Raw genomic sequence first — 21,304 nt, 5'->3', positions numbered from 1 at the left:
ATTTGTTGTGTTTTGTAATATTGTAATTTACAATGTGAAGTCCCAGGAGGGTTGACATTAGGGCTGTCACTTTGTGTTCCAAGTTTAAATTTTTGCTCAGACATGGGAAAAAATCAAATATCCTGACTTTAATAGCCTGTTTGAATTGAGAGTTTATGTTTATAAGTAGACATAGGCGATTTCTATTTTTTCATACCTTCTGGACATTTCCCCGTGGTATATGGTGTATGATGTTAATTGTGTACAACGCCTCCAGGATTTCTAAATACCCTGGTATACCATAATACCTTGACATAACCCAAGCCTAACAGTCAGCATGATAGACCCTTTCCAAAGGCAAATAATTTTGGCGCCTTCAGCTTGACCTTTTGCATGACCTATGGACCTATCAGTATATAATAAGCTAATTAAAAGAGAAAGAAACTCCAGCACAAGTGTTAGTGTGAAGCTAACGTTAGCTCACTTTCATCATTGCCCTAAGAAAGACACAAAACATATGTAAACAAATTATAGCCTTTATCACTGAACAGGCTTAAAGATTGACAGCAGATTGTCAAATTGTACTTGACTCATCCTAAAATAAGCCTTGAACCAACCATCATCCATATGAAGCTCCTGGGCCAGCTGGTGGTGCCCCCTGTGATTTCCTCTCTCTTTGAGGGTCTCATGTACCCTCAAAGATCTCATTCCCTGCGTCCATTCCCCAAGTGCCCCCCTGCCTGCCTCTGCTAATATCTGTGCGTATGTCCCATTCTTGTGAACACGATATCTCAAAAACACAGTGAGGATTTTTTTTTCAAATGGCACAAACATCCGATTTGAGACAAGGATTAACATTTTTGGTGGTCAATTGTCAAGGTAACTCTGAGCTCACAAAAGACATGATTAGATATGGGCCAAAGACTCTGACCAATGACAGGTAGACATTGGCAGCCAAACATGCTTATGAGTGCCTGTATTTATGACTGTACTGGAAAACATATCTTTGGGATTTCTAAATACCTTGGTATAGCCATACCCATATATGTTGTATTCAAACGTATTGTGTGTTACTTTGAGTTTGTTTGAGTTTGTTTGACTTTTTGAAAAAGTGACAGCCTCAGTTGATTTTGTTTGCTACTGGCTGTGATGTTCATGTATGTGTTTTTGTGTTATCTAGCTACCACAAATTTTAAATCAGGAACTAACACCACCACAATTTCAACTGTGGTTAGCATATTGCCAGAGAAATAATTCACCAGCTCTGGAAATTATGAAAGAATGTGGAGAGAGAAAAGAAATGTGAAAATGTCTCTGATAAGTCAACAAAAGCGTTGTTTGGGATGTTACATTTGACAGCAACAGATTTATGTTGTTTTGATTTGAGGTTAGAAATATCCGCTTAAAGTCAGTGTCAAGCTTTGCCACAGTGTGGGTGTCTTGTTTGGATCTGAGAATCTGTTTGTTTTTTTGCTTTTGTATTTTTATGTATGTGTGCATTTTGTCAGTGTGTTTTAGATTTTATGTATTTGACCCTGTGTTTTATCTGTATACACATATATGTGTTTGTGAGTGACTTAAATCCCTGTGCGCCCCTCTTCCTCAGGTACGGCATCTTCGAGCGCTGCAGGGAGTTGGTGGAGGCGGGCTTCGATGTTCGGCAGCCAGACAAAAAGAAAAACGTAACGCTCCTCCACTGGGCCGCCATCAACAACAGGATAGATTTGGTCAAGTGAGTGCAAACATGTTTGAGTTTGTCGTTGTAAAACCAAAGAGGTTACAGAGTCCAGCTTGTGGTTTGATGGTTGTAAATCAAAATCCCAGGACTGGCTGGAAACATGCGGGTTGCACTGGTCAGTTCCCAAGTGTGATTTGAAAAATGAAGCAGAAGACGACTGGAAAAAGAAGGTGTGCTCAGCCAGCTTACCATAAATAATACATAGACAAAAATAAATGTGGCTGCTGCTTTTCTCCATTTTTACCACTTTTTTTTCTTTGCTTGCACAGCTTTACTGCTGTACCTTGTTGTCCAATAACCCTTTTTACCCACTGAGCCCCCCATCTGACGAAAAGCCACACTCTTAGATAACCAGGCTGATTCAGGTCCTTCACTGAAAAAGAGATTAACGTATATTTAGCAACAAAATGGCTGATGTTGCAGATGTATTGAGGTGTGGAAGACAATAAATGTTCTCCTTCTGTGTAAATACTGCTGGCAGTCACTGACCCCACTCTGGCACATTTTGTACTTTCCTCTGCTTGAAGTTACAGGAGTTCAGGAGTCAAGAGCCTGTATTTAGTTCTTCAGTCAACACAGTCCAGCCATTTTTCAAGATAGCAACATAGTATGCAGGGCCCACAGATTCATCTATTTGTGGTGACCTGCTGCGATATCAGCATTTGCCACCACATATTAATCCTTATTTTTGGAGCTGGACCATTCACAATGTTGTTGGAATATAAATATTTATACTGTTCGGTTATTCAGCACACCACACTCTTGGAGTGCAGAGCATACTTTAAGCACAGACGGTGCAGCAGAGTACCAATTGCAGTGAAAGTTACATCATATGGATTATTACTTCAGTTAGAAATAAAACAATATGGGGCACCTGGTGGCTCGGTCGGTAGAGAGAGCACCCCATGTACAGAGGCTACGTACTAGCTGCAGCGGCCGTGGATTTGAGTCCAACCTTGGCCCTTTGCTGCACGTCATCCCCTCTCTCCCTTTCATACTATATATGTCCTATCACCAATAATGTTAAAAAAAATTCTTAAAAATAATTAAAAAAAAAAAAATAGAACATTATTTCTTAGAACAACAGCGCTCTTATTTTAGTGTTTCCCATTATTTTTCCAACCTAATTTAAATTAAACCTAGAGGCTTTTTCACACCATGCAGTCCAGCACTGGGTCTAAAAGTTCCATCAATTTGATCTGATCAGCTCTGATCAGTCCAACCACAAACGGATCCACTCTCTCCACCCCATGACCAAACTCCACAAACTTTTGGGGGAAGGGTGGGCTGTTCAAACCACATGCGATCTAGCAACAGTCTACAAGTCATCTTCAATGGAAGCAGGTTACATGAAGCTACAAACTGACACTTGTCACCTGACACTGGTCCTCCGCTGACACAGCAATGCATCAACCAGTCATATGTTTTTTTTGCTAGCTGTGGCACTGTGTTATTTAGCTTAGTTAGCTGATGCTGTGCTAGCTTTCTGTGTACTGTGGTGCACACAAGGTGCAATGGGGGCGACTAATTGTGATTTTACAATGTGGGTCAGACATTCATCAAAAATATATTTTTATAACTAAATACAAACATAAGATGAGGTTTAATTGAGATGCTTTGAATTAGACACACACAATGCTGTGATGACGTGATTGCATTAATACGCACCTGAAACAACACTTAAGTGGCGACTCAGCGATTAATGTTCATTTTACCAGCGACATGGCAACCACGTGACCAGCTACTGGTCACGTGGTTGCCATGTCGCTGGTAAAATGAACATTAATAATTCCACCAGAAGAGTTATTAGAACTTTTCAAACTTGACAGCTGCAGAGCATCTTTGGGATTTTGTTTTTCACAAAATATGTTTTGCTTGGTAAAACATACATCGTATCATTTTTGTGTCAGGCGTCAGATCTTGGGATTTTAATCAGCAGAATAGCCAACAAAATATAGATTCAGATTCATGTGTGAATGCAGTATAAAGTTTCACCTGATGATTGTATTTGTACGTGCAGGTACTACATATCAAAGGGAGCCATAGTGGACCAGCTGGGAGGAGACCTCAACTCCACACCTCTGCACTGGGCCACCAGGTAACACACACTTTCTAGAAATAACATAGCAATGTAGACCTTGTTTATTTTATTTTAAACATGATTTTACAATACATTTGGTAATAAGTTACAGCAGAAATCAACTAGATGTTAACTTCCCTTTTCTGTTTTTTTATACATTTTAGAATGATTATTTTATGGTACATTTCAGAGATCAGATAATCAAGCATGGCTAGGTCAGCTGGGCTTCGACTATTTATCATTATCATCTCCTTTATTGGTATTTTAATATTCACTGCTCATTAACACTGCTGGTTTACGACTAGAGGCTCCATCTCAACTTGTAATGATCACTCAGTCACTCTGTAACTGGTGAGAGGGGACAGGTCACATGAGATTCACCCCACCTCTCTCCCAAGCTGACAGGGGGGCACGAAGCGCCCTCGTCCTGAATTATTGATGGATTTGACAACAGGCATCCACACCATTGCCAGTATACAGACGCTCCGGAGTCCTGCGTCTCCCTTCACCTCCCCCCATATCGCCTCCTGCCAGTGACCTTTAAAAGCCCCCAGCCTCCTCTCTCTGTCTGTCTGTATGACCTCAGCCGTCCACACACATGCTGGAGCTAAGTGCTGCCTGTCAAAGGCCTGTCTGCTCACGGTTACACACAGCAAATGTGTGTCACGTTTAATGCAGGGAAAGTGATAGTACACAGCTCTAACTGAGGCAGTGAAATAAAACTTAAACAATGCATTTTATGTCGTTTTTTTTTACCAATTATATTCAAATATTTATTTTACTATGGATGGACTATATATAGCATACAGGGTTAGTAATAAAATCCATTTTAAAAATGCAATAACAGCATGTAACATATCACCTGCTAAGAGACAAACATCAAATGATAAGTGCAGACAGGGAGCCAGTCTCTCAATATTGTGCCAGCATATGAGGCTCCATCATTTCATGTGCAAATAAAGCCGTTTAATAGCACCGGGAGTGCATGAGACTGTGATCTTGTGACCAGCCTGGTCACCCACTCAGTGTGTAAGTGGGTGATCAAGAGAAAATGGCTTTGGCCTTTTTCACCACAAACCTCTGAAAGACTGGAGTTATTTGTTCCTGCAAGTTACGGGCTATTTTCACCAAACTACGAAACTATTCTGCAGCATAAAGGCTGAATAGAACAGTGGCTGCCTTTATTGTCATTTCGTATTACAAAGAAATTTGCTGTCCAGCTCCTAAAATGGCACATTAAAGGAATACTTATCCCCTCAAATTACCATTTTTATATCAATTAATCACCTGTGTTACGTTGAATTCATGACAAAAATGTTGTTTTTCCTCGCATGCCTCCACTGTGAACAAAGAATCCAAAAATGGCAAGAATCCTTGATAAATAGGAGTAAATGGGGTGTGCATTTAACTGCAGCAAAACTATATAAAACATCTGTTAACAAACTCTAAAACTAATGATAAGAATCAATGAAAATAAGTGGTGTATCAGAATCTCTGATTTGTTAAATAGTGTATAAATGTATAAAACAGGTTCACTAAAGTGCAAAGGAGCTTGTTATTGTTCATTTTCAAAGCTATGATCCAGTCTTGAAGGCTGAGCAGTGAGAAATGAGGTGTCAGAATAAAACATTATGTGAATTTTTTGTATCTCTGCGTCCATCTTCTCTCAGACAAGGCCATCTATCCATGGTGGTGCAGCTCATGAAATATGGCGCAGACCCGTCTTTGATCGATGGCGAGGGCTGCAGCTGCGTTCATCTGGCTGCCCAGTTCGGCCACACCTCCATCGTGGCCTACCTAATCGCCAAAGGACAGGTAGGAAACCCAAACGCTGCGACTTATTCGTTGGGAAGAGAACATTATCTGAAAATGTGCTTCAGTGACAGGAGATCTTTAGAATGATGATCCTGCAGGATAGTTTCAGAGACAGACAAGGTTATCACTAAAACACGCACCTGACAAGCTCCATTGCTTTATCATCTCTTTTTCTTGTTTATGTTTGTGTTGTTTGGGTTTTATCAGCCCCCTGGGGAGAAGTCTGTTTGGAAAGCATCTTGTACCACTGCCCTCCATTAGGGGGAGCTCTGTTGCTTCTATTCTCTAACTATCACTCCTCCTTCAGTTTTTTGATCTTATCTTTTCTCTTTATCAGGATGTGGACATGATGGATCAGAACGGCATGACTCCTCTGATGTGGGCGGCTTACAGGACGCACAGGTGTGTATGTTTATATCTTGTGTGAGCGTACACGTGCCCCACAGTTGCTACTACAGCTCTGTCTGCCTTGACAAGAAATCTTGATGACACAGTAAATGTTGAATAAATTGCAACCCCAAATCAAGAACGTGGTACCTGGACAGAGTGTAAAATGCAGACTCTTACGCTGTGTGTGCACCGACAGCCACACACAAGCTCGAGCATGTTTCTGCTGACTGCAAACACACACACACACACACACACACACACACATTTGTCATTCAGCAGACACACTGCACACGAGGGAACAAGTCCCACTATTGCTGCTCAGCTTCATCTGAATATTCCTTTTTAAGCATATTTTCTGGGTGATCATTTCCATTTAAAATGTATTAATTCAATGTACCATGACAACAAAATGGTCAATAATTAAGAAGTTACATGAATAATCAAGTAAGAAATTATATCCAATACACAAAAGCTGTAATGGGTTGTTTTCTTACAACACTGATGGCTTTCTAGCAGCTAGAATGTTGCTGTTTCAAGCAAAAATGCAAAAAACATATCTGGTTCCAGCTTCCTAAATGTGAGGAATTTGTGTTTTTTTGTCATACATGACGGTAAACTATCTAACATTAACTCAAACATTTGAAGGTGTCCCTGTGGGCTGTGAGAAATCATAACATTTTGCAATATTAAGTGACATTTTACACACTTGACCAAGCCAACAATCCAACATAATTAACAATAACAGTATTTGCTAGTTGCAGCCCAGATTGCCATTTTACTGCCTGTGTCACAGCAACAGAAGTTTACATCAGTGGTTTTGATTACAGTGTTTTATGTAAGGTAGATTCCAATCCTTACTGAATCTTTTCCAGCTGTCTTATTTCTGTCTATCACCTTTATTGTTGTCATCTGTCTTCCTCCTTGAGACGAGCCTGTTTGTCAGTTGGTTTCAAACTACTTTGCCTCAGCTTGATTTGATTTTCTTCCTCTGTGCGACAGTGTGGACCCCACCCGGCTGCTGCTGACCTTCAACGTGTCCGTCAACCTGGGCGACAAATATCACAAGAACACAGCGCTGCACTGGGCCGTGCTGGCAGGCAACACCACTGTCATCAGCCTGCTGCTGGACGCCAACGCTAACGTCGACGCACAGAACATCAAGGTAATGCCTTCCTGGTGGCCTCAAACTGCTGTCTTTGTATCTGATAATAGTGAAATTAGTGTTGATGATCCTGTAACTTTTTTGTGATGGTAGATGTGTACAGACTGGTCTTGTGTGTTGATCTTTAGGGTGAAACGCCGCTAGATCTCGCCAAGCAAAGGAAGAACGTTTGGATGATCAATCACCTACAGGAAGCACGGCAGGCTAAAGGCTACGACAGCCCGTCCTACCTGAAGAGACTGAAGATGGACAAGGTACACACACACACACACACACACACACACACACACACACACACACACACACATGCTCAGTGCATTACATTGCACTTCAAAAGAAAAGTGCAGGTATTAATGTGAATCCTGTGCTACTGCTGACATTTCACAGTCCTTTCAGTAGGATCACATGTTACCATTTCATCTTTTGCTGTAAAGACACACACCTTTGTGACTCCGTTTGACTGTCCCAGTGCAAACAGACATGCTCAGACCAGCCTGTCCACACTGAACTTTTGCACTGCGGCACTGTCACAGATGTTGTGATTACCTTTCAGTCTAAAGCTGTCAGTTTGTCAGCTGTTTATTACTTTTCAAGTTTCCGATAAGGCGTTCTGACAGGAAGGAGACGACTCTGAAATGACCTGTTATGTTTCACACAACAACTGCTGGAAAATACAGGGACAACATAACTTTTCTAGCATCCAGTCTGACCACAGAAGCTGGTAATTGATATGTATCCTGAAATATAACCTCTTCTGCTCAAACTTTGAACTTGGCTGACCTTTTTGTAAAAATTGAAAAAAGGAGGGGACTTTCAGATATTTACTTGGTTGCAGCCACAGCCAAAACATTTCCCACCCTGATATTAGATGCATAAATTCATCCGTGTTGCTTGTCTTGGTTGATTTTGTTTTGATTTTTTTTTAAGACCACTACTGCTACTCTGTTTTAACTCTGTGTTGTTGTCTCTCCACCTCAATGCTGGGATATTATTAGTTGATTAAGGTAAATGTTTAGAACTGCACAGTTAGTTTGCACACAAAAAGACCACTAGAATTGAGACTCAATCTGAGGTTTGTCTTGTGCCATAGTGAGTAGAAATTCATCGGCCATTTGTAGAATACCTCTAACTCACCCTCCTCGTTACGCCTCTACAGCGGAGAGAGCCAAACACAAATGGCTTTAGAGCATGCAGTGCTTGATTTGTATGAGCTAAAAATAAAAATAGCTACAGTAGAACAGGATGACTGACAAACTGTCCCATAACCCAATTTGTTAACACTAAACCTGCCAGAAGTTTATATAAAACAAAAAAAAAAGAGATATGATGAGGGCAGATTATTTTTTGTAAATATTACATCAGAGAGGAGTTGTTCTTTTAACATTTTTATACAACTTTTATGCAATTCCCTGTCTGTATTATGTATTTTTGTTGTTGTGTTTAAGTACTTGATATCGTTTTTATTTTAATAAAATATAAATTCAGCGTTTTCTTCTCCCTGACACTTGGCCATTGTTGTGTAAATTCTCAGTTGTTTTTTTTTTCACTGCATACTTTTCTGATGCAGGGATGAGGCTGAAGTAGGGATGATAACTATTAATTGATAATCAATTAATTGGTTGTTAAGAATTTCATCAAACATGAAATTTCATCAATCAAGTGATAGGCTATGCAATGTTGTCTAAGTATATGCAACATGTTGCTGTGAGCTTTGATTAATGGAAAAGTTTTATGTCTTTTTTTTTTCAGAATTAATCGATTGTTAATTTTACCTCACAACCCACTGTGAAGCTTTGGCGGCCCCTAGAAGGGTCAGGACCCCCAGCTTTGGAACCAGTGAATCATAGGAATTATTTTTACTATTGGATGTATTTTTACTGTTTACGAGTCTAAAACCCTTTGTAGTTACAAAATTGCAGCTAGGACTCCTTCCCTCTTGCAAAGATCTCATCTGTCTTTTCCATTTTTGTCTTTTTTGTCTTGTTTCATCGCTTTTCAAACTTACATCTGTCTCTTATCAATCTTCTTGTCTCTCCCTCCCCCAATATTTGTCCTTTCTTTGAACTTTTTTCCCCACCAATCCATCTGTCTTCCATACCTTCTCTCTCACCACTTCTGTCACATTTCCTCTGTCCTACTTTCGTGATTATTTTCTATGTCCCATCCGTCTCCTCGTCCTACAGGAGTTCAGGCAGAAGGTGATGCTGGGGACACCCTTCCTGGTCATCTGGCTAGTTGGTTTCATCGCTGACCTGGACATCGACTCCTGGCTGATCAAGGGCCTCATGTACGCCGGCGTCTGGGTCACCGTGCAGTTCCTCTCCAAGTACGCCTCAGTTACATAAATGACACTATTTTTTCCTGCCATTTATCATCTCTATAATATATATATATATTAACTTGTTACATTATTCTCAACTATGACTCAATTTAAGCCAAGTTTGGATTTACTGTTTAAGTGTTTTGAACTCATGATCTTTCAGAATTCAATCTGCAATCTTACTTTTTAATAACACTTATAAATCAGATGTAGATGTCCTGACACCACACATTGTATTATACAAATTTAGTTGACACACCACAAAAAAAAACAATGTCTCTATGGCACCAGCCAGCAAACTGCACATGCACATATTCTTGCGTGCGAACAAACATGTAATCTCTGACATTCCACACCACGCATTGTGAAATACTCTCTTAAACATGCACGCACGCACACACACGCACACACACACACACACACGCACACACATACACGCACACACATACACACACACACACACACACACACAAAAACACAAACACAAACACACACACACTGTATCCCCTGCTTAAACCCCATAAGCACTGCCATCTGGTCCTGCTGGTACAGTTTGTTGTGCCCATCACCACTGTTAGCTTTGGGGCTACAATAACACACATTACCCAGTGTGCTAGCTTTATGTTTACTGACATTCTTGGAATATCTAGTTGTTGAAAAAACAATGGTAATTATTGAGAGCTGGTGAGTGTAACTGCAGTGTGTCATCAGGTCATGGTTTGGTTTATTTTTACTGCTCAGGTTTGTGCATATGTGCTACAGTAAGCACTTTCACATCTGCAGGAAGAGTGCCTTGATATATCAAACACATGAGTTATGAGCTAAGCGGTTTCTGTGACGGAATGATGCCCATTAAAGGACAATTCTGTGTCCTTATCATTTCACCAACACTGCAGCAATAAGACTTACGCTGTACAGTAATATTTACAGTGGTGTTTACGGTGTGCGTCGTATTTCAGGGGTCAGATATCGTAAGTTCTGTGCACAGCATTTGATTGACAGGAAGTGCATTGCAGGACAGGGGGAAACATTGTGAAAAACAAAGACTCAGAACTTAACAGAAGACAGTTTTAAGAAACACTGCTGATAACTGCAACTCTCCCTCTCTCCTCTGTCTCTTTGCAGGGCTTTCTTCGACCACTCCATGCACAGCGCTCTCCCTCTGGGAATCTATCTGGCCACCAAGTTCTGGATGTACGCCACATGGTTCTACTGGTTCTGGAACGATATCCTTTTCTGTCATCGGTTTGGACTTTATTTGTCTGAAAGGAATAGTTTGCACTTTTTGAAAATTATGCATATATTTTTTGCGAAGAGTTAGATGAGAAGAATGGTAGCACTCATCATGAAGATTAGCTTAGCTTAGCATAAAGACTGAAAAAAGAAAACGGAAACAGCTAGTCTGGCTATGTCCACATTTTGGCTTAAACAGTTTCTTCGGCCCAAAGGTTGAAAAGACAGGTAATCTCTGCATTTGACCACTGGCTTGAGCCCTCGTCCTTCATTGTTGTATTTTCTGCTTTCTGAGCAAATACGTCATTAAAATGTGCCACTGTAGCATTTTCAATTACGTACAACTTGCAATGCCAAGGTATATCCGACCTGTCTTCTTAGAATACAGACTCAATGGCAGATGCGAATGAGAATATCTAATTTCATGTGCTTTTTTTTTAATAGCTTACACGTTCATGATTGTTATCTGATTTGTGCCACATGACAGGAAAAATTGAAATTGGGTCTCTTGTACCACGTCGTGTAAATCCAGCCTAAATCCCAAGTACAGTTGAAGATTTCACTCAACAATGACTGTTAACTAATCCCCCTGACATTAAATACATTAGGTCATGAATCATATTAAAGATTGGTGTTTTGTAGCTCTTTTCAGTAGATGTGATTGGCTGAGTTCCTCTGTCCACCTATTATAGTCTCATTCATGCACTTTGTGTGGGAAGCTTGCCATAGCGTCAGGACCTGGCTTACACTGTCTGGAAAAGAAGACGTCAGTTCAGAGCCTTGCAGTTGTGTCACACGCGGGTTGAAATGAGCTATTTATTCTTGGCTTGTTAACAATTGCAATAGTCATTCAACAAAAGCCAAGAGATTTTCTGAATCTGTTTGGCCAGTTAGTGAATTTGGCAGATGCGAGTGATCTCCAAGCAGGGAGGATCTCAATAAAATATGGACTTGTAAAATAGATTTTTACTGCGTTCTGCTGCCTGTGATGCATTGTGGTTGAAGAGGAGGAAAGTACTTGAGTTGGCCGACTGGAACATCAGTGAGATTAAGTCACTGTGGGCTGAAGGAGCAGAAAAGGAGAAAGGTTAATGTAAAGAGCAGACGGAGTTTGCGGAAATTGTGTTAAACAAATGCAGTGACGTGCCACGAGCCCCAGGGTCTCATTGTGATGGATATTTAAGGAGAAATGTAGAACGTCTCAATGAACTTGCTGCTCCATTTCCAGCCTGTGCTGGATTCGTGAACAGGGAGTTGAGTGTGCAGCAGCTGCTGGGTGAAACCCAACAGAGCGACTCCAAAGAGTTTCTGTTGGCGCGGCTGCTTTCACGTTTTCTTTTTTTTTTGTTCTTTGAAGAATTGCCGTTCTGTTCGGAAGCTCCTAATTGCCCCGAGGTGAGAGGGGAGTTCTCGTTTGTGGAAGGCATTTAATTTGATGCCTCACTGCTCCACTAATGGGAAGGGAGCGCAAGATGTTTTTGACCAGAGCTTATTGAAAAAGAAAACTATGCTCAGAGGTCTTTCCAGTTATTCTAAAATGCTGCATAGATGTGTTTTTGCACATTTTGGATAAGACAATAGGTGTATAGCATGTGAACTCGATGTAAAATTGATAGAAGGAATCTCCTAAAAGGACATCCCTGCTCTTGACCTGCTCACTAAGCCGTGCTTTCATCTTCAAAGAGCAGCGGTGAGGTGACGCAACATCCTGCAGCCTGCTAAAAGTTTGTTCATACATGGATCAAAAGTTACCCCTGTGACTGCAGGCAGGTTCTCTCTTGTGTGAAGACAGCTCCTCGTGAAATACGACTTCTTTCAGGTTTCTCTTTTGCCCTCCAGCTATCAAGTTTGTCATTAAGCTTGTGTATCTGTCGTGAATCTCTTTCCAGGAATGGTGTCTTTGCCTGCCTTTTCATTTTAAAAACGTGCCGTGTCATGTTCCTGACAGCTCTGACACATCAGTTGCAAACTGTGGCCACTCAGGTAGACAGCTGGCTCTTGTTCTGGATGTCTACTTGCATACAAATACTTTTTCTTATCACGTTTACTTATGAAAAGCAAGTGATATGCAAACCAGGAGCACTGTGTGACTGGATGAATTGATGCTTGTTTTTACTAAAAGGTAACCATAAATTTATAGCTAATGTATGAGTTAGACTGTTCACACTGGGACACAAATGCAAAATAGCCTGATGGCCACCACATATGAGGTCAGGTTATGCTCATAATAATTTACTTTGTAAATGGGTCTGAAGGCAAAAGTGTCAATAGCTATTTTAGTCACATTTGAAGTGGTGGTGAGACACCAGCAAAAGAGAGAAAATAGACTACATGCATTTTTACACAGAGACTGTGTTATAGAGCCTCTACAAAGTCTCTTCTTTATGCCCCCTTTGCATTTTTACACAGAACCAAACAACGGCAGCATCATGCTGCTACACTGTGTGATTATAGACAGCATGTCGGCATCACAGAAACAAAAAAGGTGTGATGGGCATGACACAACAGTGTCCGTCTCTTTTGTGACATATAACATACAAGTTGGCAGTGTTTTCTAAACAATAACAATGAAATCAAGTCGCAATAACAATCATTTAATGTCCCTGTTGTATGGCAGCTGATCTTGTTCTCAGTTTGGAGGGTAAGGAACTCTTGGACCTCATTGTTTTCCCAATTTGTGGACAGTTTCTACTGCTGTTCCTCTTCTTTGAGTGAACCACTAACTTCTTCTAGCAGCTTTTAAAATCTCCCGCCGTGGGTTGCACACATAAACACACCGTCAAAATGTCACAATCTATGATTCTGTCCTGCCAGCTGTCCCTTGTACATAGATCTCGTTTTGACGCCGTTACATCTTCTGTTGCCGGCTTTAAGTTGAGACAATTCTGTTCCTCCATTCTACAATGGTACCTTTTAAACAGAACAGCCAGACGGCGTAACAGCACGACATTAATGCCTTGAACAGGCAGTGTAAAAGGGGCTAATGATTGTTGACCAACTGCTATCACCTGTTTGTCTCCATGTTTCCAATCTCTAATATTAAACATATCATGTACATAAGTAGTGGATTGACTAAGGCTGCACTCACCATTTTAAGGGGTGCGGCAAAAACGCCAATTCTCCCATTCATTTGAATGTGGGCAGTGCATCTAGGCTGCCGTTGCCAATCACATAGCCTGCAATCAGGCTATGTGATTACATACAGACAGGGAATTGCATAAAAGTTGTATAAAAATGTTAAAAGAACAACTCCTCTCTGATGATAGGCTACAAAAGACCTCCTCAGGAAAAAATAACACAGCCTCTTTCTATGGTTAAAAGAAACAAAGTGATACTTCCACAGACCTTTATGGCTGATCGCCACAACATCTGATTTGGTGTGAATGCGGCCTGACCTCCTCTGTCCTCCTTTATATTCTTCAGTCTGTCAGAGGCCTCAGTTTACTCTGTCTGAACCTTCTGAGGCTGCTTACATAAACTAAGACTAAGGCCCAGCAGGGACCACTGGTGAAGTTCCCAAATTTGTACTAGTCTGCAGTTTTACATCTATTGAACTTGGATTTGAAGATGAAAATATAAACCTCTGATTTGAGTCATGGTCTGAAGGATTCCAACATCTGGTTTGAAGTATCCTGGCCTGTTTATCATCTCAGATGTGAGAGGAGACATTTGGTAATCTTTTCACTACATACTTCAAATAAACAAGACAATAACGCAGTGTAGCGTGAGAAATAGGAGATTATTGTTTCGTATTCCATCTTTCACATGTCTAACCAAGTATCTGTCAGGTCGTTTCTTTCACACCTTTGTTCCAACTCCCAGTTTGAAACTTTTCATCCACCAGTTGTGACCCACTTTCTGCCACTGTGAGCTCATTATCCTCCTCAGGCCTGTGTTTAAAATCAGATCAAATGACGAGGGTGGAGCTGTGTGCTTTTTTGTCTTTCCCAGACTGGGGTCATATTTTTTTCAGTAGGTGTTGCTCATAAATGCATTTCCAGCAGGTGAACATCTGAAAATCGAGTGAAAGATGCCCTGGAGTTTGTACTGTACTGTACGCATTCATTTCACTGTTGAACCGTGTGCCTGCACGTCATTGCAAAGTCTGAAAAGCCACACTGATAAATGCGCCTGTGACTCTGCCTTTGTTGTCAGGTACACCTCACCACTTAGCCTTTCAATAGAGCAATGGGTGCTAAGAGGAGGTGAAGACCATCTCTCTCTGAGGAAACATAGAAACCCATTTGTCTGAGGCGCTGCATTGATCACTTGCACAATCTCTGCATCTTTGCTGGTCCCTGAGCTAGTTGACCATTGAGGAGCTCTGGAGAGTGTTTTACTTATTGGGCCATTTCTATAGGAGATAATGTCAACACTTGCTTCTTTATGGAGATACTCATGAAGATCAATGGCTTCATGTAGTCTGTAGAGGCCTCTCTCACTCTGTCAGAGGTACCAAAGTGCTTATCAATGAAGTAACTGTTCCAGACAGATGACCACAGGAGCTATCGGCTCCTCCTTACAGACAAAGTTGTGTTTGGGCATGTTTCTGTGCTGATGGTTTGTCTCTAATAGCTGCTGGTAACTACTTTCCCAACAGACCTGTGTTAAAGCATCAGAGGATTTTAGCATCAACTTTTTGTGGCTTTTTTTGTGTTTTGACAATACAGATGTAAGAGTTCAGTTTGAATCAAGGCTTTAAGTATAAACTAAAATAACACGACTTGTTATATCTCATCCCTATAATTCAGTAGATGAAGAGAAACTCCACTGTGGAGCTGTACCTTTCTGTATGATTTAGAACAGTGGTTCCCCACAGGTCCACTCACGGGGTCCAGATTTCACCTCAGGCATCAGCTCAGGATCCACACATAAGATAAATTACCACACATTCAGTTTTATTTCATAAAATGTAAACAGTACATTGGCTTAAAACACAAAGAAATATAACAGGTTGCAATAAACAGAAATGGCACTTCAAAATTAAGGCTCTGTGGCAAAAATTTGCTTTAAGTCAAAATAAAGTGGATTTTTTGACAAATTTAAAATATTCACAAGTCCTTTGCGGTCCATAAAGAATGGACCCGCAACCCACTTTTGTATTTTCTTGAGCTGCATTCAGATGCATTTCATGAGTATTTAAAGATTTGAAAGATGAGCAATATGTTTGATTTCTTTTTAAAACATGGCAAAAAACAGCAAAGAGCAACTTGGCAAGAAATGTCTCGCAAAGTGCAAGAAATTAGTAGACTTATAAAATTAATTAAAGAAATATAGGGAGAAATGCCCGGAGAACTACATATAATTATCATACTGATATATATATATATATATATAATTATGATTATGATTTTAAACAGTTTTTTCAGGTCATTTCCTTGTTTCCTATAGTTAGTTTAAAAAAACCCTAACTAATTTATTGCTTATTTCTTGATCATTTATTCTATTGTTGCTCATTGCCTTCCCATGTTTTTTTTAAAGAGAAATCAAGCCAATTTTGCCCAGGTTTCATAGGGTTAAGCATGGAACTTGTGACCTTGCAGCTCACTCATCTTAACATGAAACTCCTCAGTTTGAAGAGAACGTTCTCCATCTGTGGTTTAGATTCTGACCTACTGCGTCGATTCTATCATGATTTTGTTTTTTTTTTCATCAGAATTGCAGTTTGCTCCAACAGTTCCAGTCACTCATTAGCATGTATCACATTTCAAAGTCTGAGCCTCTCTGTGCCACTTGGCTGAGTTCCTGTGGGATTCAGCTGACTCATGCACACCTGCATGACTGACTCTGTTACTAATCAGTTACAGTCTTCACTAGGCTGGCAGTCACAGATGTCACAGAATACAACATGATCTCTCCATGGTTAGACACAAGTCTGCACAACACACAGCCTCTTTGTTTATTTGGTTAGGAGTGTATCTGTATCATGTTTACCTCTACACACTCGCCAATGAAATGCTGTCACATAACTAGTCTGTTTGTGCTGTTACTGTGCAACAAAGAATATTCACGCAGAGTTTCCTCTGTGAGAGCAGGACTGATTTATGGGTATGTTTGTATTCAGTGAAAGGAAGTATTGTTCAGCAGTGGTGACAGACAAAACTGATCTCACCTTGACTGGGTGAGTCGAGACGAGGCAGAGCGTCCTTCTGCGTCACAGTCTGTCTGTTACTGGAGTTACTACGAGGTGAGAATCTGACTCAGGTTGACGTCGTTGTCGTAAAAACACAGGAAACGGTTTTATTGATGTTTGTTTAAAAATGTTTCCAGAACAATATGACAGACAGGTGTTTGTCCTTTTGTCCTACGCAATACTGAAGTAGGTGTCAGCGCAAATATACTGTTTGTCTTATGTCATGTCTGGTTTTCATCAACTGGATATTTACAGTTAAAAAAAAATCAGAATACAGCAGTTTACTTACTTATATTAATGAGAAACTGCTTTGTGAAAATAGACAGAAACTTTTGAAATGACATGAAACATACTTGATACCTTTGCACAGAGACAGGATTTCCGTCTTAATAATAAGGAAAGGGTTGTAAACAAAATATAATGTTGCCAAGGAGTCAGTGAGTTAGCTGTTGTATTTAATTTGAGCCTCTTTCTTTCTTTTAGCCTCAATTTGTAGTTTTGCTACAATTCAGTTGGTTTAAGAGTCATCTGGCAGTTTTGTGGTTACAATGAACAGGATCTGATTGAGGTGAAGAGCCAGCAGCCTTTAAAATAGCAAACAAAAACTATGCAAAAGATGCAAAAGCTGCTTATCAATTGTCTTCCTTAACCTCGCTGCACATCTGCCCTTTGCCACCGTCCATGTGCCCTTCCTGATAAACACCATGGCTTTATTCTACAACTTTGGCAAATCCTGGAAGTCTGACCCAGGAATTATTAAAGCATCAGAGGAGCAGAAGAAAAAGGTAAAGTCGCTGTTTGTCCCAACCCCGCCCTTTTTTGTGAGGATGGTATAAAAAGTATATTATGAAAGTATAAACTCCTAGAGGGAATTTCTTCAAATCTGACAAAAACATTTGCTTGGACTAAACAATGAACTGATTAAATTTTGGTGGTCAAAGGTCAAGGTCACTGTGACCTTGCATCCGTCTTATTTTTATGAACGCAGTATCTCAAGAACACCTTGAAGAAATTTCGTAAAATTTAGCACACGTCTCAGGCACATTAAAACAATTGATTAGGTAGTCAGAGGTCAAGGTGACGATGACCTTGTGTTCTTCTCATTTTCGTAAATGCATTATCTCAAGAACAGCTTCAAACTTGGCACAAACATCCATTATGACTTAACAATGAACTGCTTAGATTTTGGTGGTCAATGGTCAAGGTCACTGTGACCCTGCATCTAGCCGATGCAACATCTCTTGAACACCTTGAGTGAATTTCTCCAAATTTGACATAAATGTCTCGGACCAAAGAATGAACTGAATAGAATTTGCTGGTCAAAGATCACTGTTACCTCACAAAAACATGTTTTTGGGCCACAACTCAACAGTTCATGTACAAATTATGACAAAACTTCAAATTTGGTACAGACGTCCATTTGGATTCAATGATAAGAATTATAAGATCTAAGATGAAGATCAGTGGGACCTTGCTTCATCTCATTCACATTAAAGCAATATCTCACAAACACGTTGGGGCAATTCCCTCAAATTGGGCACAAACATCCATTTGGACTCAACAGTTAACTGTTTTGAATTTGGTGGTCAAAGGTCAAGGTCACTGGGCCCTGACATTTTTTTTTTCTGGCCATAACTCAAAAACTCAAACAATGATTATGACAAAGTTTCAGTTGAAAAACACTAGTGTATACACGAGTGTAAAAAAAACTTTTTTGGCCATAACGTAACATTATATCTTGCTCATATACTGAAGTGGTGACACAGTAGTATACTCTTGAATATTCACTTTGAAACTGTGCTGTCTATATGGATCTTCTGTGCTGCAGGGTTGCAGATGTGTGTGAAGCATCCATGTTTTCACAGACATGGAATAAAACTATAAGTGCAACTTGACTGGTTCGTGAATGCATACAACTGCGAGGCAATCATTCTAGTTTTCTTTTGTCTGTCTTTGTTGTATTTCATTACACTAAGTGTTAATGTTGGTGCAGTGAATACAGACATTCCCTTAATTTAACTTGACATCACACATGATATGCCAGTTTTTGGCAGAAAGCTGAATTCACTGGAGACATGAGGGCTGCTGAGCTGCAGATCCTCTGGCCTCTCAGTCCCTCTGTCCCTCATTATCACACTCTAATGGGGGACAACAGAGGCTCTGCTCTGGAGCAGGCCCTGTGATTGATGAAAAGCTAAATTTACCCTGCATTGTTAGCACAGCGCAGGACTCACCACTGGATCAAAGGCTTCAAAGCTTTCCTTTCCCTGCAGAGGATCCCCTTCCACCTCTTGTTTTCCTTTCAAGGTTGTGTCTTCAGTTTATTTGCACAGTGATGTAATGCTGGAAGAGCAAAAAGGAAATAAATCTTATTAGTGCAGATGAGATAAAAAAAAAAAAACAATCCCCATATGAAAAGCATTTTGCTGTAAAAAGAGAAAATCACCTACTGACTGAATGAAACTCTAAATCCCAGTTAGCTTTTGTTCACCGTGAATCAGCCGAGCCTCCAGTGTGATCGTTCAGCTGGAAATCCCAGCCTCAGCTGTCAGTTGGTCTTTTGTTGCATTGCCAAATAGACCCTGGCAAGATGAATTTCTCAGTTGTTCTTTCATTTTTCTGCCATGTCTCTGTCTGCTTTTTTAAAATCCTGCTATTGTTTCTTGTTTCCTTCCTCCAGACAATTGTGGAGCTGGCAGAGACAGGCAGCCTGGACCTCAGCATATTCTGCAGTACCTGCTTGGTAAATTCTGACCCGTCTTTTATAATGTGATGCATACAGGGCAAAAAGGCAATTATAAAACAACTTGTGACTGCTTATAAAATTGTTTTCCCCTAGATACGGAAGCCCATCAGGTCCAAACACTGTGCCGTGTGCAACCGCTGCATCGCTAAGTTTGACCACCACTGTCCCTGGGTGGGGAACTGTGTCGGTATGTCAACAACACAACGCAGATTTATGAGGATGTCAACACTTCCAAACTAACTGCTGTTTGTAATTTTCTTTCCTTGCCTGAGAGTTGTGGCTTTTTAATGTGTTTTATCATCTCTATTTTCCACTTTAAGAAACAACACATGTCCTGACTGAAGCTCTGCTCTCAATTTATTCTGGTTCTGGTACAAAACAGAAGAAACATGTTGGAGAAATTACAGATCTACATAAATTCTCAGGAAAATAGGCTTAGAATCTGAGATAACGCCTCACGGAAACACAGAAATGGCATACTATTTTCAACAAATTTCAGATTTGACATTAATATTTAGTTTAAAGTTTGTGTTGCCGGGTTAAAAGTGGTCAAAGGTCACTGACTGCATCTGTGTCATTGTCTTGACCTCAATATCCCAGGAATGCCTTGAGAGAATTTCATCAAATTTAGCACAAACGTCAACTTGGACTCATCAACAAACTTACTTGATTTTGCCGGTACACGGTCCAGTTCACTGTGACCTTGCATCTGTGTCAGTCTCGTAAAGGCAATATCTATAGAACACCTTGAGGCAATTTCTTTAAATTTGGCACAAACATCAAAAACCAACGAATGAATGAAGTTGGTTGAAGATCAAAGGTCAATTTGACTTGTTTGTGGAGGCATTTATCCACCCTCTAGATGTCAGTGGTAATTCGAGTTGAATATTTTAAAAATTATAGAAAGGTTGTGATCAATGTTGATGGTGTGCAAAATAATAAATTGGTGTACAGCAAACACTGTCATTTGGGTGCAACCCTAGTATTCAGTGATAAATCTAAACCTAACACACAGGAGAAGGCTTTCGTGACATGATGCAGTAAAAGGATGAGGGCCAAATGAAGTTGTAGGGAAGGCGAGTGTCTGTATGTGTCCAGGATTGTGTCAGATGGCGTCTGTGAAGCAGAGCAGAGTCAGCGGAGGAAGGAAGGAGTGCAGGGGGCTTGTAGCACTTCCACTCTGAAAGCAGGTGGTCAGGAAGAAGCTTTAAATATGTGGAAACTGTCTGAACAAACAAAAAGCTCCGCTCAATGAGTATTGGGAGCAGAGGCCAGGAAAAAGTTTTCAAATATATCATAAACACAAGTTAATGATGCCGTTATGAGTGTCTTTGTATCATCTTTCATCTTGTTAGAGGGATGGATGTCATAAAATGTAGCACAGATATTCATGGTCCCCTCAGGATGAATTTAACGGGAAGTACAGCTTCACAGAGCTGCTAGAGGGGCTATCTGTCTTGTTTTTATTCCGAGTCGTGTCTACAAACCTCCTCCTCTTACTGCACATGAATATTTGAGCAGAACTGAACTGCACTTTAAAGAAAAAAAGCTTATAAAAGTTTCTGATATGTCCTCCCCATATCTCCATCATTTCTGGACTTCTTTGAGTATTCTCTCTCATCTTCCCCTCCTTTCAGCTGGCAGAGGCAGCTGACACAACAAACTAAAGTGATGAGAACAGAACATGACATGCTTGTTTCTCCTCCAC

At 40.4% G+C, this 21,304-nt stretch overlaps 1 protein-coding gene across 1 annotated transcript in view; it reads left to right on the top strand.

Annotated features, from left to right (window-relative positions):
- zdhhc17 (zinc finger DHHC-type palmitoyltransferase 17) overlaps window positions 1–21,304 on the top strand; it is a 35,591-nt gene that overhangs the window by 11,790 nt on the left and 2,497 nt on the right. The window contains exons 3-13 of the mRNA XM_042511055.1: window positions 1,586–1,711; window positions 3,738–3,815; window positions 5,468–5,612; window positions 5,950–6,014; window positions 7,002–7,164; window positions 7,293–7,418; window positions 9,348–9,490; window positions 10,610–10,710; window positions 17,511–17,635; window positions 19,531–19,593; window positions 19,690–19,783. Coding sequence (XP_042366989.1) covers window positions 1,586–1,711; window positions 3,738–3,815; window positions 5,468–5,612; window positions 5,950–6,014; window positions 7,002–7,164; window positions 7,293–7,418; window positions 9,348–9,490; window positions 10,610–10,710; window positions 17,511–17,635; window positions 19,531–19,593; window positions 19,690–19,783 — 1,229 coding nt within the window. The remainder of the gene's footprint in view (window positions 1–1,585; window positions 1,712–3,737; window positions 3,816–5,467; window positions 5,613–5,949; window positions 6,015–7,001; window positions 7,165–7,292; window positions 7,419–9,347; window positions 9,491–10,609; window positions 10,711–17,510; window positions 17,636–19,530; window positions 19,594–19,689; window positions 19,784–21,304) is intronic.

This window comes from Plectropomus leopardus, chromosome 22 (assembly GCF_008729295.1).
Source record: "Plectropomus leopardus isolate mb chromosome 22, YSFRI_Pleo_2.0, whole genome shotgun sequence".
In the NCBI taxonomy this organism is placed as follows: domain Eukaryota; kingdom Metazoa; phylum Chordata; class Actinopteri; order Perciformes; family Serranidae; genus Plectropomus; species Plectropomus leopardus.
The sequence above is the reverse complement of the archived record's forward strand: the minus strand, read 5'-3'. Positions and strand labels throughout refer to the sequence as shown.